This window comes from Tamandua tetradactyla, chromosome 24 (assembly GCF_023851605.1).
Source record: "Tamandua tetradactyla isolate mTamTet1 chromosome 24, mTamTet1.pri, whole genome shotgun sequence".
NCBI classification, from domain to species: Eukaryota; Metazoa; Chordata; class Mammalia; order Pilosa; family Myrmecophagidae; genus Tamandua; species Tamandua tetradactyla.
Window position 1 is genome coordinate 51,093,946 of NC_135350.1, and position 25,823 is coordinate 51,119,768.

Consider the following 25,823-nt stretch of genomic DNA (forward strand, 5'->3'; position numbering starts at 1 on the left):
AAGTAAAACAAGGTTCTTTTATTTAATAGATACTTGTTTTGGCTGTTACTATTTTTCAAATTGTAGTCTTTGGTATTCTCCTGTCATCCCAGTGTTGGTAGAGTAGGAAACCTAGAAGTCATTCTATCTAGCAAAATGTGTGATAACTGTCTTAAGGGATTTCCATACATATCTAGGATTTGTTAAAATATAATTAGATTCCCAAAACTTGTAACCCTAGTCCAATCGAGAAACATCAGACAAACCCAAAATGAAAGAGATTCTACAAATCACTTCACTAGTAATCCTCAAAATTGTCAGTCATGAAAGACCAGGAAAGATTGAGAAATTGTAACAGACCAGTGGAGGCTAAGGAAACAATGTGCTTAAATGTAATACAGTGTTTTGATTGGATTCTGAAACAGAAAAAGTATAAAAATAAATAAAGTCTGGAGTTTAGTTCATAGTAATGTAGTAATGTTGGTTTTTTATTGCTTACAGATGTACCATGTATAGTAATGTAAGACGTATTAGGGGATATTGAATGCATTATCTTGTTAACTTTTCTGTAAATCTAAGATTATTACAAAATTAAATGTTTATTTAAAAATAGAGTATAAGTTGTTTTAGTTTCCTAGACTGTTTAAGAAAATGCCATGCAAAAGGATGACTTAAACAATGGGAATGTAATGGTTTATGGTTTTGAGGCCAGGAAAAAGTCTAAATTAAGGAATCATCAAGGTGGTGCTTCCTCCCTGAAGACTAATGGGGTTTGGGGGCTGGCTCTCTGCAACCCTTGGTCCGTGGCTCTTCTGTCATGTGGCAATGCACATGATGGATTTTCTTGACTTCTTAGTTCTCTTCCAGGTTCCAGTGAATTTCAGCTTCTTACTTCTCTTGACTTTCTCTTTTTGAATTTCATTCTACTTATAAAGAGCTCCAGTAATAGGATTAATATTCATCTTGATTGATTTGGGCTACACCTTAACTGAAGTAACCTCCTCAAACGGTCCTACTTGCAATGGTTCACACCCACAGGAATGGATTACATTTACGAACATATTTTTCTGGGGTACATTCAGCTCCAAACAATTGTTCGTGTTTTGTTAATCAGTGCAATGCAGAATTATAGGATGTAGTTTTTCTCCAATAGTTTTTTTTTCTAACATGCTTTACACTTTGGTTTCAATACTGGACAGATATGTGTGTATCATAAACCACAGTAAAATGGAAGGGTATAGGAGCAGGATCAACACTTCATGCTGGGCAATGAGTGAATGGTGAAAGGCATGAGACAAGGGCAAGGGCAGCTTTTGGTCATTTCCATGATCCTGTATCTGATGGAAAATGTCTTAGAAGCTTATCGTTGAACCAGAGTTAAAAAGAATGATGATACTAATGGTGAGTAGGAGGCTGAAGAACAGGATGCAGGTATTTAGGCACTTGGTGGAGGAAATGCTCTGGGTCCCAGTCACATTGCCTACAATTTTCTGATCCCTATACTTCACAGAGTAGATGAAGGTCCCTAGCCGCTGGCAGCACTGGTTCATGAAGAATGTTTTGAACAGGGACCAGACAGCATGACATGGTCAAGCATAGAGAGGTCACTGTAGATCTTGATCACTGTGGACATGACTGGGACAGAGCTTTGGAAGGGTTCCCCAGCACAGTTACCTTTTTCTCCTTCTTGATGAGTGTCTCATAGTTTGGGGAAAGACTGGTATTGATACAAGTGAAGAAGGACTGGGTAGTACAGCTCATACTGTAGAGACAAGACAGGCAGACTCTACGGTAGGCTTTTGTTTGGAAGAGTTAACCCACAGTAATGTATCAATAGCAAAAAATCCCAGTAAATTTAGCGTAAAGATTTCTGACACTTATTTCCATAAAGATATTGAATAAGAACAAATCCTGTTAGGTTAAATCAGTATTCTCAATCTCAGCAGTACTGACACTTTTGGGCTGGATAATACTTTGTGCTAGGGGGCTATTGTGTGCAATTTAAGATGTTTCACAGTATTCCTGTCTTCTGCCTACAAGATGCCGATAGTGCCCTTCTTGTTGTGACAGCCAGAACTGTCCCCAGACATTGTGATGTGTTGCTTGGGGACATTTACCCTCGGGGACATGGGTAAAACTAAAATCCTTTTTTTTTTTTTTTTTTTTACCAGCGCCTCTCTTCCCTTGAAAGGGAAATTAATTAAGATGCAAAATCCTAATGGGCACTTTATGTCTGATTATAGGCAGCAGGAAGGAACGTGTGGTAGAAAGGACCCTGGAAAAGAGATCTAAGTTTGAAGCTACTGTTCAGTAGCTACATGAAAGTAACATTTCCTTTTTGAGACTTTGTACTCTCTTTACCTTCCACTGCATCCTTATAAAAATCTATTGTTTGAAAAGTACTACATAATTAAGTCACCACTTTACCTTGTAAAGTTTACAGAATTTCTTCATATAAGTTATTTTGTATTGTTAATCCTTTTTTCGGTATATAGATTAGATAATATTATATTTTATAGAAGCTAGGCTAGATCTTTTGCACAGGTTTATACAGCTAATTAATGATAAAAATCAGTACTTTGAACCAAATCTAGCTTTTGTTCCTCTATAACTATTTGATGCTTTTTGATTGATAAATGTTAATGCATGACTGTTTCCTTGAGAATTTTACACTTAAACTGCCAAATCTTAAACCAGAGTTGTTGATCTGTGTAATTATAACATCAGAAAATTGGGGCAAATATCCCCTTTTGGGGTAAAATGGTTTTCCTGTTAGCTAATCTAAGGTTGATTCTAAGTCATAGTAATTATTGTCTGTTGAAAGTTTGTAGATTATTTCAAGCCTGGGAAATGGATAAAACTTGCACTATTAATTTTCATGGAATATCTGAGATGTATTTTGGTTATGACTATGACTTAAAAAATATTTTAGAACTGTTCTGCCAAAGCTCAGTTCAACCCCATAGTTTCTCCTTGTCACCATATAATCAATCACCTTGGCTCCTCATTATGTCAAATTTCATTTAATACCTGGAGAATAAATGGGGAAAGAGTAGTTATTAGGAGAAAGTGACATGAAATTAAGGAGGACCAGATGTGTTTTGAAGCAATCAAATGACATTAAACACATTAAAATGTCAGAGATGCAATATCTATATATATATTTGCAGCCTTTTCTACTTTTTAGCCCTTCCAGTTTTTGTATTCTTTGAATTCAACCTAAGGTTTTATACCTCAATATTTTGCCTTTTAGGTAGAGTGCGGAGCTTAAGTACATCACTTTGGTCATTGACACACTTGACAGCACTGCACTTAAATGACAATTACCTTAGTCGCATTCCACCTGATATTGCCAAGCTTCATAATCTGGTTTACCTGGATCTATCATCCAATAAACTCAGAAGTTTACCAGCAGAACTAGGAAATATGGTGTCTCTCAGGTGAGAAAATGTTATAGATATGACTCACTATATAAAATTGTTAATTTTTCAAATAATAAATTATGTAATATTACTTATCTTAAATTGAATTTCTGTGTATGTGTGAAGTTCAAATGATGTAACATAAACTGTGCTTGAGTTGTTCTACAATGAACATTTCTTTCCTTTTAACTTGGAGGTTACTGGCTAAAAATGTGGTTATATTATCAACTTCTTTTGACACACTTGAGGTGGGATGGGGTTAAAAAAAATAAGCCTCAATTTGGGGTTGAGCGCTCGATAAATCTAATCAGAAATAACTGGGAAAGTATGATTTACTTATAGGTAAAACTTTAGGAATGTATCTCTATTACATAGGTCAAGGTGTACTTCATTTTGTATTATAACTCCTTAAGGAAACCTTCAAACCTGATACTAAAAAGATTTATTTCTGACCTTGAGAGTCTTTTAAGAATTTCTTCATAGAAGGAAATTTTGCAGAGAACCTTGAGACCTTATATAAATATTTTAAAACAAGAATTGTTTCTACCTTGCTTATCTGCTGAGCAGTAACTTAAAAAAGTTGCTATTAGTGTTTAAAATTAAGCATTTACAGTGTTTTAGAATCCAGTTCTTCATCGTGTCTTTACTATGTTTTTGTTTTTTAAAACTTTTTGACCATTTAATAATGAGGGTGCTGTTTATTTTTTTCTATATTCTGTCTAAAATTTCACAACCACAAGGTTAGATTTTATCTATCGTTTAGGTTTTATCTCTGCATCTCATGCTTTATTTTAGTATTTGTGTTGTATGTAATGATTGTCCATCATAGTATTTTGATGTGATGACAGTTGTATTCAGTTATGAAAAATGATGTAGGTGATTGACCACTAATTATAGTTAAATCTTGAAATTTGTAGAAAATTTTTTTTCCCCTGTGAGTTAGACTGGTTTCAAGACTATCTGTATAATAGTGCCACTTCAGTTTACATCTGGTTCACATTTTGGGTGAGAATGCTAGGCAATTTCTTCACCTTTAACTTTAATTTGTTTGAAATAGAAATAAACCATAGTAGCACTACTAACAATGTGGCAGGTACATATTTTGTAGTACTTTAATATTACACGAAGCTTTTAAATAAACATGTAGAAATAATGCTTTGAATATAAATATCATTCATGATATATTGGAAGGAAGATTAAAACTGCAATTGTAAATGTTAATAGTTTGTTATATTTTAACTAAAACAAAATAGTTTTTTTTCTTTTTTTTTTTAACAGGGAATTGCTTTTAAATAACAATCTGTTACGGGTTTTGCCTTATGAACTTGGTCGGCTTTTCCAGCTACAAACTCTAGGTTTGAAAGGTGAGTAATTTAAAAAATAGGATAGTGTTAACATTAAGAATTGAAGTGTTCTAAGCAGTGCAACTTTCTACTCAAATGATACAGTACAGAAAAGCTTAACAGAAACTTAAAAAATGAAAAATAACTTAAAATAGCTTAAAAAATGAAAGAAAATTAGATCCCTTCTTGTCATTTTTTTTTTCTCAAAATTTTAAGATGTTGAGAACAGGAATATCTTTATGAAGCATTAGAATAATGAAATATCTCTAATGAATGGTAGCTTTTTATTTTTAGAAGGCAAAACGTGAAATAATTTCTAAATTAGTCTTTTTATTTATATTTATTTAGAGCAGTTTTAAGTTTACAGGAAAATAATGCAGTAAGTAGAGAGTTCTCAAATAGGAGTTCAGATATTTAAGTTTTTGATCAATTTTGAGTTAATATTTGTATATGGTATGAGGTAGGGGTCCACCTTCGTTCTTCTGCACACAACCATCCAATTCTCCCAGCACTATTTGTTGAAGAGACTATTCTTTCCTCACTGAGTAGGCTTAGAAACCTTGACTAAGATCTTTTGGTCAAAGGTGTGAGGGTTTATTTCTGAACTCTGTTCGAATGTATTGGTTTATATGGCTGTCCTTTACAAATGGTGTTTTGAGTATTGTACCTTTGTAATAAGTTTTAAAACCAGAAAGCGTAAGTTTTTTAACTTCATTCTTCTTTTTCAAAATGGTTTTGGCTGTTTGGGGCTCCTTACAGTTACATGAATTTGGTGATTGGCTTTTTCATTTCCACAAAGAAAAGCTGTTGGAATTTTGAGTAGAACTGCATTGAATCTATAAATTGCTGTGGGTGGTATTGACATCTCAACAGTATTCAGTCTTCCAATCCGTGAACACTGAATGTATTTCTATTTATTTAGATGTTTAATTTCTTTTGGCAGTGTTTTTGTAGTTTTCAATATATAAAACCTTTATATCATTGGTCAAATTTATTCTTAGATTTTTTTATTATCTTCATTGCTATAAAGATGCAATCATTTTCTTAATTTTTTCTTTAGCTTTACTACTAGTATATAGAAACTCTTATTTATTTTTTGCATACTGATCGTGTACTCTACCGTTTTACCATTATCATTTAATTAACCCCACTGGCTTTGTCGTGGATTTCTCTGAATCTTCTCTAGAGGATCATGTCTAAAAATAGAGTTTTCCTTCCCTTTACATGCCTTTTATTTCTTTTTCTTTTTCTTTTGAAGTGACAATTTTATTTTAAGCACAGCAGTCCAATAAGATGGTATCAAGGACTCTGTCCTCAATTTGCTATATGCTTACAATGAGGATATACTAAAAGTCTGCTGCTTGTTTTTACTCACAAATGGGATTACTTGATCACCCAAACACATTCATCTAGGGGAAAAATTAGCAGTTCTTAATGAGAAGTTATTTAAAACAGTGCTTCTCAAACTTTAATGTGCTTCTTGAAAAGACTTATTGAAATACAAAGTCAGATTCAGTAGGTCTGGAATGGGGCTGAGATTTTGCATTTTTAACAAGCTTGAAGCTGATGCTAATACAGTCCATTATGGGTCATACTTGGAGGAGCAAGCAAGGTTTTAGGATTCAATACTCTGGGACTCACTATGTTTTCCTGGCTTCTAAATTTGATAGATAGGTCTTTTCTGCCTGATGCTGAGATCCAGGCCCTAATATATGCCCAAGGTTTGGTTCCTGCCTCTACTGCTCCTTCAACCTAAAGATTTAACTTGGTTGATTAATAGTTCACAGACCTTTCTCAGAGCTGATGACCTTCATCACAGATAAGAGATTTATCTCAAAAGTTCTGCCTTCAAATTTCACTATGCTTGGGCCATTGATATCATCTGACTGTCCACCCTGAGGCTGAATGACTACTGCATTGATGAATTTACCAACCACACTTGCTGCTGGATTTACCATCTTCTGCTTTTTTCCATGATGCTCCTGATTCGGAATGCTTTCCTTAGCCTCCAGTATTAGTCATTTCAATTTCTTCCAAGTGTCTTCCTGTTTATACAGCCTCCAGCTTGAAACAACACAGGGGCTATCTCAGCTTCATCTGGGTCAGGAATCTGGGCATGGCTCCTCTGGAGTTCTTCCTTCATGACCATAACCAGGCTGCCATCCACTTGCCAGTGGGGGTTGAGTTCTCATCAGAGGCAGTACTGTACTATAATCAGGTAGTATTGTGCTATCCATTTCTGAACTTTTACAATCAGTCCTGTTGCACAGTCTGTATCCCTTCAGCTCCAATTACCCAATATCTGCACTATTTCTATCTCCTGATGACCTCTGTTCTTAAATGAGATTCTCCAAGTTAGTTAATGTTAGTTCATATCAGTGAGACCATACAGTATTTGTCCTTTTGTTTCTGGCTAATCTCACTCAGCTTAATGTCCTCAAGGTCCATCCATAAAACTTCATGACTTTATTCTGTTTTCTAGCTGCATAAAATTCCATTATATGTATATACCACAGCTTATTTAGCCACTCGTGTGTTGATGGACATTTGGGCTGTTCCCATCTCTCAGCAATTGTAAAATATAATACTGCTATAAATATTGGTGTGCAAATGTCCGTTTATGTCTTTGGCCTCATGTCCTCTGAGTAGATACCTAGCAATAATATTACCGGATCATATGGCAATTCTATACTTAGCTACCTGAGGAATTGCCTTCCATAGCAATTGTACCATTTTACATTCCCATCAACAGTGGATAAGTGTATCTCTTTCTCCACATCCTCTCCAACACTTGTTGTTTTCTGTTTTATTGATAATGGCCATTCTGGTGGGTGTGAGATGATATCTCATTGTGGTTTTGAGTTGCATTTCCCTAATACCCAGGGAAGTTGAACATCTTTTCATGTGCCTTTTAGTCATTTGTATTCTCTTCTGAGATGTGTCTATACATGTCTTTTGCCCATTTTGTAATTGGGTTGTTTGTCTTTTTGTTGTTGAGTTGAACAATCTCTTTATATATTCTGGAGCCTAGACCCTTATCTGATATATCGTTTCCAAATATTGTCTCCATTGTGTAGGCTGTTTTTTACTTTCTTGGTGAAGTTCTTTGATGCACAAAAGTGTTTAATTTTGAAAAGTTCCCATTTATTTCTTTTTTCTTCAGTGCTTGTGCTTTGGGTGTAAGATCTAGAAAACCGCCTCCTATTACAAGTTTTGTATGATACTTTGCTACATTTTCTTCTAAAAGTTTTGTGATCTTAGCTCTAATGTTTAGATCTTTGATCTATTTTGAGTTAATTTTTGTATAGGGTGTGAGATATGGATATTCTTTCATTCTTTTGCATGTGGATATCCAATTCTCCAAGCACCGTTTATTTTATTTTATACTTTTTAAAATTTTTATTAGTTTTTTTAAAAAAATATAACATCAAACAAAAACATTCTTAACATATCATTCCATTCTACGTATATAATCAGTAATTCACAATATCATCACGTAGTTGCATATTCATCATCATAATCATTTCTTAGAACATTTACATCCATTCAGAAAAAGAAATAAAAAGACAACAGAAAAAAACTCATCCATACCATCCTCCTTACCCCTCCCTTTCATTGATCACCAGCATTTCAGTCTACTAAATTTATTTTAACATTTGTTCCCCCTATTATTTATTTTTATTCCATATGTTTTACTTGTCTGTTGATAAGGTAGATAAAAGGACCATCAGACACAAGGTTTTCACAATCACACAGTCACATTGTGAAAGCTATATCATTATATAGTCATCTTCAAGAAACATGGCTATTGGAACACAGCTCTACATTTTCAGGTAGTTCCCTCCAACCTCTCCATTATCTCTTGACTAACAAGGTGATACCTATTTAATGCATAAGAATAACCTCCAGGATAACCTCTCGACTCTGGAATCTCCCAGCCATTGACACTTTATTTTGTCTTATTTCACTCTTTGCCCTTTTGGTGGAGAAGGTTTTCTCAATCCCTTGATGCTGAGTCTCAGCTCATTCTAGGATTTCTGTCCCATGTTGCCAGGAAGGTTCACGCCCCTGGAAGTCATGTCCCACGTAGAAAGGGGGAGGGCAGTGAGTTTGCTTGTTGTGTTGGCTGGAGAGAGAGGTCATATCTGAACAACAAAAGAGGTTCTCTTGGGGATGACTCTTAAGCCTAATTTTAAGTAGGCTTGGCCTATCCTTTGTGGGGTTAAGTTTCATATGAACAAACCCCAAGATTGGGGACTTAGCCTATTGCTTTGGTTGTCCCCACTGCTTGTGAGGATATCAAGAATTCTCCACTTGGGAAAGTTGAATTTTCCCCCTTTCTCAGCATTCCCCCAAGGGAACTTTGCATATGCTTTTTTTACTTACTGTTCAAATCACTGTGGGATTTATCGGGGCATCAGTCTGGACAAACCTACAAAATCTTATGTCATACTCAAGGTTCCATGTACTTATGGTGTTCAATTAAGCTGTCCACATAAGTTATATTAGGAACTGCACTAGCCAAAATATAAATTTTGTACCAAATAAACATTTGTTGCTTTAGTCTCACATGTAAGTTAAAATTTTAAAATATTAATTACCAGCTGTTTTCAACACCCTGCAATAATGACATCCCTTTGTTCTTCCTCATGCAAAAACATTTTTAAATTTGCACATTTAGTCACTATCATTATACACCCTAGGCAGTCCTAGATTATACCATCTCAGTCTTCATCTTTCCTTCTGATTTCATTTGTGCCCCCAGCCCTCTTCCCTCTATCATTCTCACCTTCAACTTCGTTCAGTGTGCTAGCATAATTGTATTACAATTAGGTAGTATTGCAAGGACCATTTATTGAAGAGACTGTTCTGTCCCAGGGGAATTGGCTTGACTGCCTTATCAAAGATAATTGTCCATTGATGAGAGGGTCTATGTCTGAACACTCTGTTCTATTCTGTTGGTCAGTATATCTGTCTTTATGCCAGTACCATGCTGTTTTGACCACTGTAGCTTCATAAATATGCCTTAAAGTCAGGTAATATGAGACTTCCAACTTCGTTTTTCTTTCTCGGGATATTTTTTGTTATCTGGGGCACCCTGTCCTTGCAGATAAATTTGGTTATTCGTTTTTCTATTTTTGCAAAGTAAGTTTTTGGGATTTTTAATTTTTTTTATAACATGGACAGGCACCAGGAAACGAACCTGGGTCTCCGGCATGGCAGACGAGAACTCTGGCAGTGATCCCCTGTGGCCTACCCAGTTTTTGGAGTTTTAATTGGTATTGCATTAAATCTGTAAATCAATTTAGGTAGAATTGACATCTTAACTATATTCAGTCTTCCAATCCATGAACATGGTATGCCCTTCCATTATTTATTTAGGTCTTCTGTGATTTCTTTTAGCAATTTCTTGTAGTTTTCTTTGTATAGGTCTTTTGTATCCTTAGTTAAATTTATTCCTAAATATTTTATTCTTTTGTTTGCAGTTGTAGATGGAATTTTTTCTTAATCACCCCTCAGATTGCTCATCACAAATATAGAAACACTACAGATTTTTGAGTGTTGACCTTGTAACCTGCCACTTTGCTGTACTCTGTTAGCGCTAGTAGTTTTGCTGTGGATTTTTCGAAGTTCTCGACATATAGCCTATCACTGCAAACAATGAGAGTTTTATTTCTTTCCAATTTCGATGCCTTGTATTTCTTTTTCTTGTCTAATTGCTCTGGCTAGAACTTCCAACACAATGTTGAATAACAGTGGTGACAGTGGACATCCTTGTCTTGTTCCTGATCTTAGGGAGTTATTTCTTTTTCTTGCCTGATAACTGTGGCTAGAACTTCCAGTACAATATTGAATAACCATGGTGACAGAGAGCATCCTCATTTTGTTTCTGATATTAGGAGTAAAGCTTTTAGTCTTTCACCATTGAGCATGATGTTAGCTGTAGAGTTTTCATATATGTCATTTGTCATGTTGAGGAAGTTACCTTTTATCCCTAGTTTTATGAATGTTTTTATAGAGAAAGAGTGCTAGATTTTGTCAGATGCATTTTCTGTATCAGTTGAGATGATAGTATATTTTTCCTTCATTCTGTTAGTGTGGTGTATTACATTACTTGATTTTCTTATGTTGTACTACCCTTGCATACCTGGAATATATCCCACCTGGTCATGGTGTACAATTTTTTAAATGTACTGTTGGATTCAATTTGCAAGTATTTTGTTGAGTATTTAAAAATCTGTATTCATAGGGAAATATTGGTCTGAAATATTCTTTCTTGTGCTATCTTTATCTGGCATTGGCATTAGGTATAGCTGGCCTCAGAACATTAGTTAGGAAGTATTCTCTTCTCTTCAAGTATTTGGAAGAGTTTGAGCAGGATTGGTCTTAATTCCTCTTTGAATGTTTGGTTGAATTCACCAGTGAAACCATCTGAACCTAGGCTTTTCTTGATTGGGAGTAATAAAATTTTTACTGCTATTTCGGTTTGTTTATTAGTTATTCATCTATTAGGATCTTCTGTTTCTTTCTTCAGTCATATAGGTTGTTTGTGCGCTTCTAGGAATTTGTCCATTTTTATCTAGGATATTTAATTTGTTGGTATACAGTTCATAGTATCCTCTTAATAATCCTTTTTATTTCTGTGGCGTTAGTATTAATGCCCTCCGTTTAATTCCTGATCGTTGTTCTTTTTCATATTCTGTTCTATGTCATTCTAGCTAAAGATTTGCTGTTTTAATTGATCTTTTCAATGAAACAAGTTTTCTTGCATTTAGTCTCTTTATTGTTTTTTTTGTTTTCTATTTCATTTATCTTTGCTCTAATCTTTGTTTCCTTCTTTCCTTCCTTCTGCTTGCTTTGAGTTTAGTTTGCTTTTTTTTAAATTTTTAACTTATATTTGTGCGTTTTGCTTTGACTGTCATTTTCCTGAGATCCAATTCAATTTTTTCCATTTGCTGTTTTGTCTTCCAAGTCATTCTTTTTTTGTCTCTTCAAATCTGGTGTTGTGTGCCTCTAGTATCTTTTTTATTTGTTCAGCAGAGTCTTTAATCTGTGATATGAACTATTTTTCTTTTCTTTCAAATTCCTCTTTATGCTCTTCTACTGTCTTCTTGATCTCCTTTATGTCATTTGCTATCCCACTTATTTTATTAAGTAGAGTTGTATGAACATCTTTGATTAGTTGTTCCAACATCTGTGTCTCCTATGGTGTTTTAATTTGGTCATTAGGCAAGGCTATATCTGTCAGCATTGTGATATGCTTAATGATCTTCTGCTGTCTTCATGGCATGTAAATATCTTGATAGATCTACTTCGGGAGTTGATTTCTTTCAGTAATCTAAGTCCTTGTGTTTGCGGGATGTTGTACAGCAGGAAACAAGATACGAGGTGGGGCACTCAGTGTGGTGATTTGTTTCAGGATAGGTATAGGCGCAGGTTGGGTATGTTACACTGATGCTTGTGAATGTGGGCGCGCAACTGCCAGGGAGGATATAGCTGTGCAGGTGCACCCGTCTGCAAGGCGTAACCCTGGTGTGTGCTGGTCTAAGGCAGGGGGCCCTTTGTATGCATGCATCAGCTATGGCAGCCAGTCAGCATTATGTCTTCATGGTTTGAGGGCAGATGTGCCCTGTCTGCACAGATTAGCACTTTCTCAGAGCTAGGAAGTGTGACTGAAGAGCGTACACATGCAGAGTTCTAGGACTGCTGTCAAGTGTGGTTCCCAGAGCTGAATGACGTGATTGGGGGCCTGTGTGCATGCGTGGACTTAGGAGAGCTGTAAACTGATGCGCAGAGCTTGGGATGGGGTGAGGCTGTGTGACACTGTGGGCATAGGGGCAGGGTAGCCTGGGTGTGGTGGTTAGTTCCTGCAGCCTTTATGCACTGGCAACATCCTGCAGGAGACAGGAAGGGAGAGGTAGTGCTCTGGAGGGGTGCAGGAGAGGTGGGTTGGGCTGCACTTGGGGTGTGAGGCAGGTATGTGCACTGGGGGCTGGTGGAGTGGGGGCACCTGGAGCGTGGGGAATGGGAATGAGGTCCTGGGTGAGTTGCCATTCACGGGGCTGCGCTGGTGAGGATAGTGCACCCAAGGAACGAGGCCTGACTTAGTTCCTAATCGCTAGCTCTTGTCCATGCACTCCCACAGGCTCTGTGCCTCCTTACCAGGCTCTGGCTTTCTGCCTCTCTCTTTGGTGCCATAAGTTCTCCCAGGTCAGCTGTACTCCCGAATCATCACTTCAGTCGCCCTCCTGTCCCTTCTCTAACTTTTCCATTGAGCAGGACTAATCTCGGGCTATCTATTCGGCCATCTTCCCAGAAGTCAGTTTGCTTTTGTTTTACTAGTTCCTTCAGTTGTGAGGTCTTGTCTGTGATTTGAGGTCTTTATTTTTTTTCATATGAGCATTTAGAACTATAAATTGCCTCTAAGCATGGCCTTCACTATACCCCAGAAATTTTTATTTGTTGTATTTTTATTTTTACATCTCAAGATATTTCCTGATTTCCCTTCTTTGACTCATTGATTATTTGAGAGTGTGTTAACTTTCATGTATTTGTGAATTTTCCAGTTCTTCCTCTGTTTTCGAATTCTAGCTTATTTCCATTGTAGTCGCAGGAGATGTTTTATGTAATTTCAGTCTTTTAAAACTTATTGAGACTTGTTTTGTGACCTAACGTATGTTCTCTCCTGTATAACATCTGTGCACTTCAGAAGAAGGTGTATCCTGCTATTAGTGGGTGCAGTTTTCTACATCTGTCTGTTAGGTCAGTTTTGACCATTTTTGCCTCATGTATTTTGGGCTACTGTGGTTAGGTGCATAAATGTTTATGATTGTTATTTCTTCTTGGTAGATTGACCCTTTTATTAATATATAGTGTCCTTCTTATTTCTTGTAACAGCATTTAACTTAAAGTCTGTTTTGTCTGATAGTAGTATAGTTATCTCCACTCTCTTTTGGTTACTGTTTGCATGGAATATTTTTCCATCCTTTACTTTCAACCTTTTTGTCTTCTTTGCATTTAAGGATGTAAGGTGAGTCTCTTGTAAATGACATAGTTGTTTCGCACTTCTTTTTATGCAGTCTGCCAATCCTTGTCTTTTGATTGGTTTATTTAATCGATTTCCATTCATGGTGATTACTTGTAAGACAGTACTTACTTGTACTATTTTTCCCTTTGTTTCTTGCTCATCTTATGTTTTTTTGTCCCTCTATTTTTAATTGCAGCCTTCATTTGTGCATAGTTGATCTTTGGTAATGTAATTGATTCATACCTTTATGTTTCTGTATATGTTTTAAGTAAATTCTCTGTAATTCTCCTGGTATTTAGTTAAAGCAATCTGAATGATTGCCTCCTAGTTCCAAAGGTGTCAACTTAACTTCAGTTGCATACAGAGTCTCTGCCCTTATACTCTGAAGCTCCTTTTAATTGCTGTACTGTTATACTTTATGTCAAAAAAGAAGAGGTACTTGAGTATTTAAAGTAGCATTGTGATACATTTAAAAGAAACAGTGGGAGTGGACTGCCTATGAAATTCCTTTTTGTCTTGAAACTAGTAGGAGTACCTTTTTACCTATTTCCTTGTCTTCCTTTGAAACATAGATACTGAAATTTTAATAATAGTTTGGACCATCCTGGCCTAACAAGCTAATTTTTAGAAATTATATTTTGAGGTTTAAGGAGAGTATATTATATGGAGGGTAGGATGTTTGATGAGTTAGGATAAGGGGGCCAATTTTAAATCTACAGACAGAGCCAATCGAATAAATTGGAATTATTTCCTTAAGTTAAAAAAAACCCCAAATATATTAGTTTTATGAAAAAAAGACAAAAATATAAAGACGTTTCTTTTATAGTTATTTTAAGTTATTTAGAATTTGTGCTCTAAGGTGTAAGGAAATATTTTCTCTGACATAGGGAACAAAGAATTGTCCACTGGTATTAAAGGTTTATGCTCCAAGTTGTAAAAACTTTAGGAGTTCAATAATTAAGAACGTTTCTGTTTTCTTCCAAGATTTACGCATATTCACTAAAAATAAAATGGATTATGTCTGTAGAAGACTTTAATTTTTCCACATTAATTTTATAACCCACCGTGTTGCTCAACTTGTTTATTAGCTCAAAGAAGTTTGTTGTAGATGTCTCAGAATTTTCCAAGATAGTATCATGTCATCTGCAAACAATGAAAGTTTTACTTTTTCCTTTCCAATTTGGATGCCTTTTATTTCTTTTTCCTACCTGATTGCTCTAGTTCAAACTAGGTGTGGTGATTATTAAGTTAAATTAGATAATGTGCTACCCCAAATATAAATTTTGCACCAAATAAACATCTCTCCCTTGATCTTGTACCGAGGTTGAAGTTTGAATATATGGGCCATATCATCCTTTATCCAGTATTCTGATTTACCTTTATCCTATCCTAATGTGCTTCATTCATATCTCTAGATGAAATCTGATCACTTCTTCAGCTTTAAAAATTTTTTTTTATCATCACAATCTACTTTTTCTTTCTTTTTTGTGAAAAATAACATGTATACAAAAAGTCAATAAATTTCAACTAACACAGCAACAGTTAGTTGTAGAATAGATTTCAGAGTTTGGTTTGGCTTACAGTTCCACAATTGTAGGTTTTTCCTTCTAGCTGCTTCAGCATACTGGAAACTGAAAGAAGTGTCAGTATAATGATCCAGCAGTCATATTTATTTGTTAAGCCCTATCTTCTCTAACTCCTCCTTCTTCTTTGTTCCTTCTCCCAATTTTTAGAGGTATTTGGGCTATGCCCATTCTAATTTTATCATGTTAGAAAGAGCTGTTGATAATATGGAATAGGGGGATGGAACTGGTTGTTCTTAAAAGACTGGCACCTGTGGGTTTCAGGAGTTATTTGGCCTAGGAACCATCTGAAGGTTTTAGGCTTCTGAAAAGGAAAATTAGTGCATGAAACTTTTGTAGCATCTCGGACAGAACCCTAGGTGTTCTTTAGGGTTAACAGGAATGATGTTGGTTGGGGTTTGGTAGTGGCAATTAGTAATATCTAGCTGAAGCTTGCATAAAAGTAGCCTCCAGAATAGCCTCTTGATTCTATTCAAATCCTCTTAGCCACTGATACCTATTTTGTTACATTTCTTTTACTCCTTTTGGTAAGGAAGGCATTTTTGATCCCATGGTGGCAGGGCCAGCCTCATCCCTGGGATTTGTATCCCATGTTACCAGGGAGACTTTTGCGCCTGCATATCATGTCCCATGTAGAAGGGAAGGTAATGATTTTACTTAAAGAGTTGAACTTAGGGAGAGAGAGGCCACATCTGAGCAACAAAAGAGGTTTTCTGCAAGTAACTTCTAGGCACAACTACAGATAAGCTTAGGTTCTCTGCTACAGAAGAGCTTCACGAAAGCAAGCCTCAAAATCAAGGGCTTGCTTGTTGACTTGGAAGTCCCTAATGTTTGAGACTGTATCAGGAGTTTCTCCAGTAGTAAAGTTTAAAAGTTCCATATTTTTTCCCCTTCCCGCAAGGGACCTTGCCAATACTTTTAAATTTCCTTTTCAGTAAACTCTGGCATTATTATTATCATTAACCAATATACTCTGGTTATTACATTAAGCAATACAGAATTATACATCCTCTTTCCCATTCTGAGTTTCATGTATTGGGTTCTTTAAATGTTCTATCCAGACAAGTTGATTAGATTATGAGCTACAGAAAATTTAGATTTTGGACAACCTAAACCTCTTTTCCTTTGTTCCAGTGCAGAAGGTGAAATTCTAAAATACTGACAATTTCTTCCTACCTCTATATTCTGATTTACCTTATTCCTGACCCAATCAGCTTCATTCTTATCTCTAATTGAATACTGATCTCTTTATTGGTTTCTTTAGCAGTTGCTGTATGTAGCAATGGTGACTTTCAGAGTTACAGAACTCCAACTCAGGGTCTTAGATGTCACACAGGTAGCCAGAGTTCCAAGGAAATACCAGGTTATACGTATATAGCACACCATCTCAAAATGTAGAAATAATAATTATAGCTCTGGACTAAATGTGACTGCTATACAAGCTTACAATCTAGGCCCCAATTTTCTTACTAGTGTTTTTTGAAAAGAGATCATACTAGTTCTTTGCTATCATCATAATTGTTCTTTGCTATCTGGCTTATTTTGCATCATGTAATGTCCCCCAGGTTCATTCACCTTGTAGCAAGCCTCAAGACTTCATTCCTTTCTATAGTCGCACAATATTACATCAAATATATACACCACACTTCACCATTCTATTTCTCAGTCACCTCCTTCCATTGGGCATCAGGTATAATGGCCACAGTCAGCATTCCATGTCTCTCACATTATCCTCAGTTGTACAGTCATCAACAGTCTGAATTTTAGACAATTTTCATTACTCCAAAGAGAAAAGTAACCGGTAAAGACACTGTCACCAAATAGAAAATCCAAACCTACCCTTAACTCTTACAATTCACTCCCAATTATTTACCCTTGTACTGCTGTGATACTGTTGAAGTCTTCCTATTAAATATAGGCCATAGCATGTAATAGGTAATTTTCCCCCTATGCTCCTTTATTACTGCCTGTTTCTATAAGATTCATTCCTTTGAAGTAGTTCATTCTAGAACCTATATTCGTAGTGTTAATCGATGGGATACAACCCCTTTCAATCATGTTCACCTTCAATATGGCAATATTACTTATAGATCTACTCATGAACTGCTTTTCCTTCTGTCCATTTCCTTACATTTAAGTTCAACCTCTAAGTAACTGTTCACCATCTCTAGCTTCTGTGTATCTTTAAGTTCCTTACATTCTATATTATAAGACTCTGACTTTACCCGTACCAGTGTCCTAATAGCAAAATCATACAGTATCTATCTTTCTTGAAGATTTCAAGTTTTCATCTGGTTTATTTCACACATCATTATGTCCTCAAGGTTCGTGCTTGTCATATGTTTCAGGACCTCATTTCATCTTATTGCTGCATAATATTCCACCATATGTATGTACCACAACTTGTTTATCCACTCATCTATTGATGGGCACTTGAATTGTTTCCATCTTGTGGCAATTGTGACTAATGCTGCTGTGAGCATTGGTTTGCAAATATCTATTTGTATCACTGCCTTCAGCTCTTCTGGGTATGTTCCAAGTAGTGTTATTGCACATAATGTCCCCAAGGTTCATTCACTTGTTGCATGCCTTGTGACTTTGTTCCTTTCTTTGCCACACAATATTCCACCACATCTATACACTATACCTCACCATTCTCCTTCCTAGTTGGTGTATCCTTCAACCACCTCCATCCATTGAACATCATATATAACGTGTGTATTAGTTAGGGTTCTCTAGAGAAACAGAATCAACAGGGAACACTTGCAAATATAAAATTTATAAAAGTGTCTCACGTGACCTTGGGAATGCAGAGTCCAAAATCCGCAGGGCAGGCTGTGAAGCCGACGACTCCGATGGAGGGTCTGGATGAACTCCACAGGAGAGGCTCACCAGCTGAAGCAGGAATGGAACCTGTCTCCTCTGAATCCTCCTTAAAAGGCTTCCCGTGATTAGATTAAGCATCACTCATTGTACAAGACACTCCCCTTTGGCTGATTACAAATGGAATTAGCTGTGGATGCAGCTGACGTGATCATGATCTAATTCTATGAAATGTCCTTATACAACAGACAGGCCAGCACTTGCCCAACCAGACAAACAGGTACCACAACTTCGCCAAGTTGACACATGTCCCTGACCATGACAACGTGGAAGGTCAACAATCCGTGTCTCACATTATCCTTAGTTGTACAGTTATCAACACTCTCAGCTTTATAGAGTGGTAAAATAATTCTATATTTCAAGTTAAAAGAAATTTCATTTAGGTGTAATACCTAGGAGTGGGATTATGTAGTTTAATGTAAATGTATGCCAGAGTTCATAAGAAATTGCAGAACTGTTTTCCAGTGTGGCTTTTAGCCATCCTAATAGGATGTAGTAATATCTTCTTACATTTATTTTCTTAAACTTTTGTTGTTAAATATAACATATCTACAAAGTAAAGAAAGACAAAGCAATGATTTTCAAAGTATACTTCAGTGATTTTCAAAGAATAGATTTCAGAGTTTCTTATTGGTTACCATTCCATTCCACTTTCAGAGTTTTTCTTCTAGCCCCTCCAAAACACTGGAGGTACAAGAAATATTTTTTTTTCTGTTTTGTAAAAAAGAACATATATACAAAAAAGCAAATTTCAAAGCACATTGCAACAATTGTAGTACAAATTTCAGGGTTTGGTATGGGTTATAATTCCACAATTTTAGTTTTTTATTTATAACTGCACCAAGATACTGGAGACTAAAAGAAATATCAGTATAGAGATTCAGCATTCATACTCTTGGTTAAACTCTACCTTCTCTGTATAACTGCACCATCACCTTTGATCGTTCCCCCACTCTTTAGGGGTATTTGGGCTGTGCCCATTCTAACTTTTTCATGTTGGAAGGGAATGTCCATAATATGAGATGGGGGATGAAACTAGTTGATGTTCTGGAGATGCCAGCCCCTCTGCATTTCAGAACTTCGCTGGGCCAGGGACCCATCCGGAGGTTTTAGATTTCTGTAAAGTTACCCCAGTACATGGAAATTTTGTAGAATCTTATATAATGTCCTAGGTGTTCTTTAGGATTGGCAGGAATGGTTTAGGATGGGGTTTGGCAAGTTACTGTATGTAGTAATATCCAACTGAAGCTTGCCTAAGAGTACCTCCAGAGTAGCCTGTGGGCTCCATTTAAACTCCCTCACCTGCTGATACCTTATTTGTTACACTTCTTTTCCTCCTTTTGGTCAGGATGGAATTGTTGATCCCATGGTGCCAGGAACACACTCATCCCTGGGAGTCATCTTTCATGCCGCCAGGGAGACTTTCACCCCTGGATGTCATGTCCCACGTAGGGGGGAAGACAATGATTTCACTTGCAGAGTTGGGCTTATACAGAGAGAGGCCACATCTGAGCAACAAAAGAGGTCCTCTAGAAGTAACTTTAAGTATACCTATAGGTAGGCTAAGCTTCTCCACTATATACATAAGCTTCACAAGAGCAAGCGTTAAGATCAAGGTCTTGGCCTATCGATTTGGATTTCCCTAATATTTGACACACTAGCAGGGGTTTCCCCAATTAAGTTAATAGTTCCATATGTTTTCTCCCATCCCTCAAAGGACTTTGCCAGTACCTTTTTTTAAAAAAAAAAATTTTTTTATTGTTTAATATAACTTATATACAAAGCAAAGAAAGAAAAATGCAATAATTTTCAAAGCACTCTTCAACAAGTAGTTAGAGGACAAATACCAGAGTTTGTCATTGGCTACCATACCATCATCTCAGATTTTTCCTTCTAGCTGCTCCAAAACATGGGAAGCTAGAAGGAATAAATATTTTTTATCATCACAGTTGACTTTTTTCTTTTTTGTGAAAAATTGCATATATGTACATAGAAAGTAATAAATTTCAAAGCACAGCACAACAGTTAATTATAGAGCAGATTTCAGAATTTGGTCTGGGTTATAATTCCACAGTTTTAGGGTTTTACTTCTAGCTGCTCTGAGGTATTGGAGACTAAAAGAAATATCAATTTAATGATTCAACAATCATATTCATTTGTTAAACCCTGTCTTTTCTGTATAACTCCACCATCACCTTTATCTTTCTGTCCCACTCCTTAGGGGTATTTGGGCTATGGCCATTCTAACTTTTTCATGTTGGAAGTTGCTGTCAGTAATATTGGGTTGGGACGTGGAACTAGCTGATGTCCTTGAAAGGCTTTTAAGCTTTATCTGGTTCAGGGACCCATCTGGAGGTTGTAAGTTTCTGGAACGTTACCCTACCCTAGTGCATAGAACCTTTGTAGAATCTTATATATTGCCTTAGGTGTTTTTTAGGATTGGCTGGAATGGTTTCAGTTGGGATTTGGCAAGTTATGATAGGTAGCAACATCTAACTGAAGTTTGTGTAACAGCCAGAGTAGGCTCTCAACTCTATTTGAACTCTCAGCCACTGATACTTGATTAGTTATACTTCTTTTACAAACCCTTTTGGTCAGAATGGAATTGTTGATCCCTGGGAGTCATCTCCCATACCACCGGAGAGACTTTCACCCCTGGATATCATGTCCCACATGGGGGTGGGGTGGGCAACGGCAATGATTTCATTTATACGGTTGGGCTTAGAGAGAATGAGTCCACATCTGAGCAACAAAAGAAGTCCTCCAGAAGTAACTTTTAGGCATATCTATAGATAGGCTAAGCTTTTCCACTACCTGTATAAGCTTCACAAGAGTAAGCCTCAAGATTAAGGGTTTGGACTACAAATTTGGGTGTCCCTAATGTTTGACACAGTATCAGGGGATTACCTGATGGTGGAGTTTAATAGTTCCATATTTTTTCTCCCATCCCTAAACGAACTTTGCCATTACTTTTTTTTTTTTTTTAATATGGTACACTTCGCGAATTTGGCTGTCATCTTTGCGCAGGGGCCATGCTATTCTTCTCTGTATTGTTCCAATTTTAGTATATGTGCTGCCGAAGCAAGCACTTGCCATTACTTTTTGATTATTTGCTTAATATATTCTAGGATATATCCAGGCATTACATTAAACTATACAGAATTAAATGCCCTCATTGTTATTCTGGGCTCCCTGTATTTCAGTCATTCAAATGATCTGTCCAAACAGGTTGAATTAAATTATATGCCACAGAAAATTTAGGTTCTAGAAACAGGTTGAATTAAATTATATGCCACAGAAAATTTAGGTTCTAGACTAAATAAAACTTTCTTAGTTTGGTCTCAAATTGTAGATGAGGTTCAGAAATATAGCCAGTTTACCCCTATATTCTGAATTATCTAAGTCCTGACCAGATAAACTTCATTTTTAACTCTACATTCCAGATTATACATTTATAATATAGTGTCTCAAAGTCCAGAAATAATTACCACTTCTGCCTAAATGTGAGTGCTATAGGAGCTTGCAATCTAGTTGTCTGTTTTCTTATAAGCATTTTCTAAAGGAGACCATACAGTAATTACTTTTTTGTTTCCAGCTTATTTTGCCTCACAGGTTTATTCAAAATGTTGCATGCTTCACAACTTCTGTTTTTTTTTTGTAGCAGCACAAATGTTGCATGCTTCACAACTTCCATTTTTTTTTTTTTGGTAGCAGCACAATATTCGATCTTATGCATACACCATCATTCACCAATCTACTTCTCAGTCACTGCATTCTCCAGCCACTTCCATTCATTAGTCATTATGTATAATGTCCAAAGTCAACAGTCCATCAACACTCTCAATTTTAGATCATTTTGTTGTTCCCAAGGGAAAGAACTAATAAACACACCCTCACCAAATAAAAAGTTTAAATCTCCCCTGTTCTTATTCCTCCTCACTTTGTTTACCCCTGCTGTTACTGTGTTCATGTTTTCCTGATAAACATATCCCGTAGCATGCAATTGCAGTTTTCCTCCTATATCCTGAATTTATGCACTCTTCATGCAAGATTCATACCTTTGAAATAATTCATGCAAGAACTTACTTATATTTGTAGTGTTAATCTGTGGGATACATGGGTTTATACATCCCCTTTCGGTCATGTTCACCTTCAGTATGGTAATATTACTTTTGACCCACTACTGAACTGCCTTCACTTCCATATGTTCCATATATTCGAGTTCAACTCATTCGCTGACCATTTACCCATCTCTAGATTCTATGTATCTATCTGTCCCCTATATTCTGTTAAAAGCCTCTGATTTTACCTTTTACCATGGTCTTCAAAGTGGACTTATACAGCATCTGTCCTTTTGTGTCTAGCTTATTTCACTCAGCATTATATGTCCAGGTTCATCTATCTTATCATGTGGTTCAGGACATCATTTAGTCTTATTGCTACATAGTATTCCATCATATGTATATACCACATTTTGTTAATCCACTTGTCTGTTGATGGGCCCTTGGATTGTTTCCATCTTTTAGTGATTGTGAATAATCCTGCTGTGAGCATCACTTAGCAAATGTCTGTTTGTGTCACTGCCTTCAGCTCTTCTGGGTATGTTCCAAGTAGTATTATTGCCAGGTCACAGGGCAAGTCAGTATTTAGTTTCCTAAGGAACCGCCATACCATTTTCTATAGCAGCTGTACCATTATACATTCTCACCAGCAGTACATTACTGTCCCAATTTCTCCACATCCTCTCCAATATTTGTAACTCCTTGCTAAATAGTAGCAATTCTTATAGGTGTGAGGTGGTATCTCATTGTAGTAGTGATTTGCATTTTCATTATAGCTATTGAAAATGAACATCTCTTTGTGTGCTTTATAGCCATCTGTATGTTGCTCTTCAGAGAAATGCCTATTCATATCTTTAGACCATTTTTAAATTGAATTATTTCTTCTTTTGTTGTTGAGTTGTATGATGTCTTCATGCATACAGGTTATCCAGCCTTTATCCTATATATATGTGATTTCCAAATATTTTTTTCCCATTAATTTGGCTGCCTCTTCACCTTTTTGACAAAGTCTTTGAGGCATTCCCATTTATCCCTTTTTTGTTGTTGTTGCTTGGCCTTTGGGTGTGAAGTTTAGGAAGCTACCTCCTATTACTAGGTCTTGAAGATGTTTCCCTACATTTTCTTCTAGGAGCTTTATGGTACTGGTGCTTATATTTAGGTGTTTGATTCACGTTGGGTTAATTTTTGTATAGGGTGTAATGTGATGGTCCACTTTCATTCTTTTGTCTATGAAAATCCAGTTCTCCCATGCCCATTTATTGAAAAGACTATTTTGTCCCAGTTCAGTGGATTTGGAGGCCTTGTCAAGGATTAATTTGACCATAGATTTCGTGGTCTATTTCTTCCCTCACTACTGAGTTAAGTTGATCAGCACTTCTGTTTTTGTGACAATACCATTCTCTTTTGACCACTGTGGCTTTATCATAAATTTCAAAAGAAGAAGTGTTAATCTTCCCACTTTGTTCTTCTTTTTTAGGATGCTGTTTGCTATTCAGGATCTCTTTTCCTTCCAGATGATTTGAATAACAAACTTTTCCAAGTCGTCACATATTTTGTTGGAATTTTGATTGGTTATTGCATTGAACCTGTAGGTCAATTTTGATAGAATTGACATCTTAACTATATTAAACTTTCTTGTCCATGAGCAGGGAGGAATGTCTTTCCACCTATTTCAATCTTATTTAATTTCTTTTAGCAGTGTTATGTAATTTTCTGTGTACAAGTGTTTTATGCCCCCAGTTAGCTTAATTACTCCTAGATACTTGATTATTTTAGTTGGTGTTTTGAATGGAATTTTTTCCTTAATTGACTCCTCAGGTCATTGCTTATGTATAGAAACATTACTGATTTTTATCACATTAATTTTATATCCCACCACCTTGCTGGATTTATTAGCTCAAGTAATTTTGTTGTAGATTTCTCAGGGTTTTCCAAGTATGATATGTTCTCTGCAAATAATGAAAGTTTTACTTCTTCCTTTCCGGTTTGAATGCCTTTTATTTCTTTTTCCTGCCTGATTGTTTTAGCTTGAACTTCTAGTACAGTGTTGAATAATACTGGTATTAGAGGGCATCTTTGTCTCGTTCCTGATCTTAGGGGGAAAGCTTTCAGTCTCTCTCCATTAAATATGATGCTGGCTATGGGTTTTTCATATATGCCCTTTATCAGATTGAAGAAGTTACCTTTGATTCCTACTTTTTGTAGTGTTCTTATCAGAAAAGGATTTTAAATTTTGTTGAATGCTTTTTCAGCATCAATGCAGAGGATCATGCGATTTTTTTTCCCCTTTCAGTTTGCTTTTTTGTGTTGAACTGTTCTTTCATTCCTGATATAAACCTCACTTGGTCATAGTGTATAATTCTTTTGATGTGTTAGATTCGATTTGGTAGTATTTTGTTGAGAATTTTTACATCTGTATTCATTAGGGAGATTGGCTTGTAATTTTCCTTTTTCACAGGATCTTTACCCGGTTTTGGTATTAAAGTGATGTTAGCTTCATAAAATGATTTAGGTGGTGTTCTAGTTTGCTAGCTGCTGGAATGTGATATACTAGAAATGGAATGGCTTCTTTTTTTTGGTATGTTGTATGGACGGAATGGCATTTTAAAAGGGGAATTTATTAGGGTGCAAATTTGTAGTTCTGAGGCCATGAAATTGCCTTAATTAAAGCATGTCTATAGAATCGTCCAATTTAAGACATTCAGGGAAAGATACCTTGATTCAGGAAGGCCGTTGACGTTCAGGGTTTCACTCTCAACTGGAAAGGCACATGGCGAACTGGGTGAAGTCTGCTTGCTTTCTCTCCAAGCTTCTTGTTTCATGAAGCTCCCTTGGGGGCATTTTCCGTCCTCATCTTCAAAGATCTCTGATTGTATGGGCTGTATAGCTTTTTCCGAAATGGTTTCCTCTTAAAGGGCTTCAGGAAGCAACCTCACCTTGAATGGGTGGAGACACATCTCCATGGAAACCATCTAATCAAAAGTTACCACCCACAATTGAGTGGGTCACATCTCCATGAATAATCAAAAAGCTCCCACCCAGCAATATTGAATGATGATTAAAGAAGTTGACTTTTCTGGGGTACACAAGATTCAAATCGGCACAGTTTACCCTTTGGACCCCATGTTCTTTCCAAATGTAAAATATATTCATTCCATCACAGTATCAGAAAGCCTTAAACCATTTCAGTAACAATACATATACGGTACAAAATCAGAAAGAATACAGAATCTCATCAAAGTTAGTTTACAGGTGTGGTCTGTCCTAAGGCAAAATTCTTCTCTGGGTCTGGACCTGTAGAAGCAGAACAAGTTATTTATTACCAGCATACAAAGAAAGGACAGTCATAGGGTAAATACTCCCATTTCCTTGGGAGAAATTGGAAGGAACACAGGGGTCACTGGACCCAAGCAGTTTCAAAAACCTGCAGGACACACTGCATTAGATTTCAAAGTCTGAGAGTCATTTATCTTCGGGGCTTTAGAAAGTGGCACTCCCACCCTTTCCAAGGGCCTATGCAGCAG

The 25,823-nt window shown here is 36.4% G+C and overlaps 1 protein-coding gene and 1 non-coding gene across 7 annotated transcripts in view; one reads left to right on the top strand and one right to left on the bottom strand.

The window, feature by feature from the left end:
- CNOT6L (CCR4-NOT transcription complex subunit 6 like) overlaps positions 1-25,823 on the top strand; it is a 179,636-nt gene that overhangs the window by 51,057 nt on the left and 102,756 nt on the right. For 5 of the 6 annotated variants that reach the window (XM_077143068.1, XM_077143069.1, XM_077143065.1 and 2 more), the window contains 2 exons: positions 3,233-3,419; positions 4,680-4,765. In XM_077143068.1, the coding sequence (XP_076999183.1) occupies positions 3,233-3,419; positions 4,680-4,765 (273 nt within the window). The remainder of the gene's footprint in view (positions 1-3,232; positions 3,420-4,679; positions 4,766-25,823) is intronic. The other variant, XM_077143070.1, reaches the window with a different exon arrangement.
- On the bottom strand, positions 21,221-21,327 carry LOC143668654 (U6 spliceosomal RNA). The gene has a single exon (XR_013168519.1). It is a non-coding gene; the product is annotated as a U6 spliceosomal RNA (small nuclear RNA).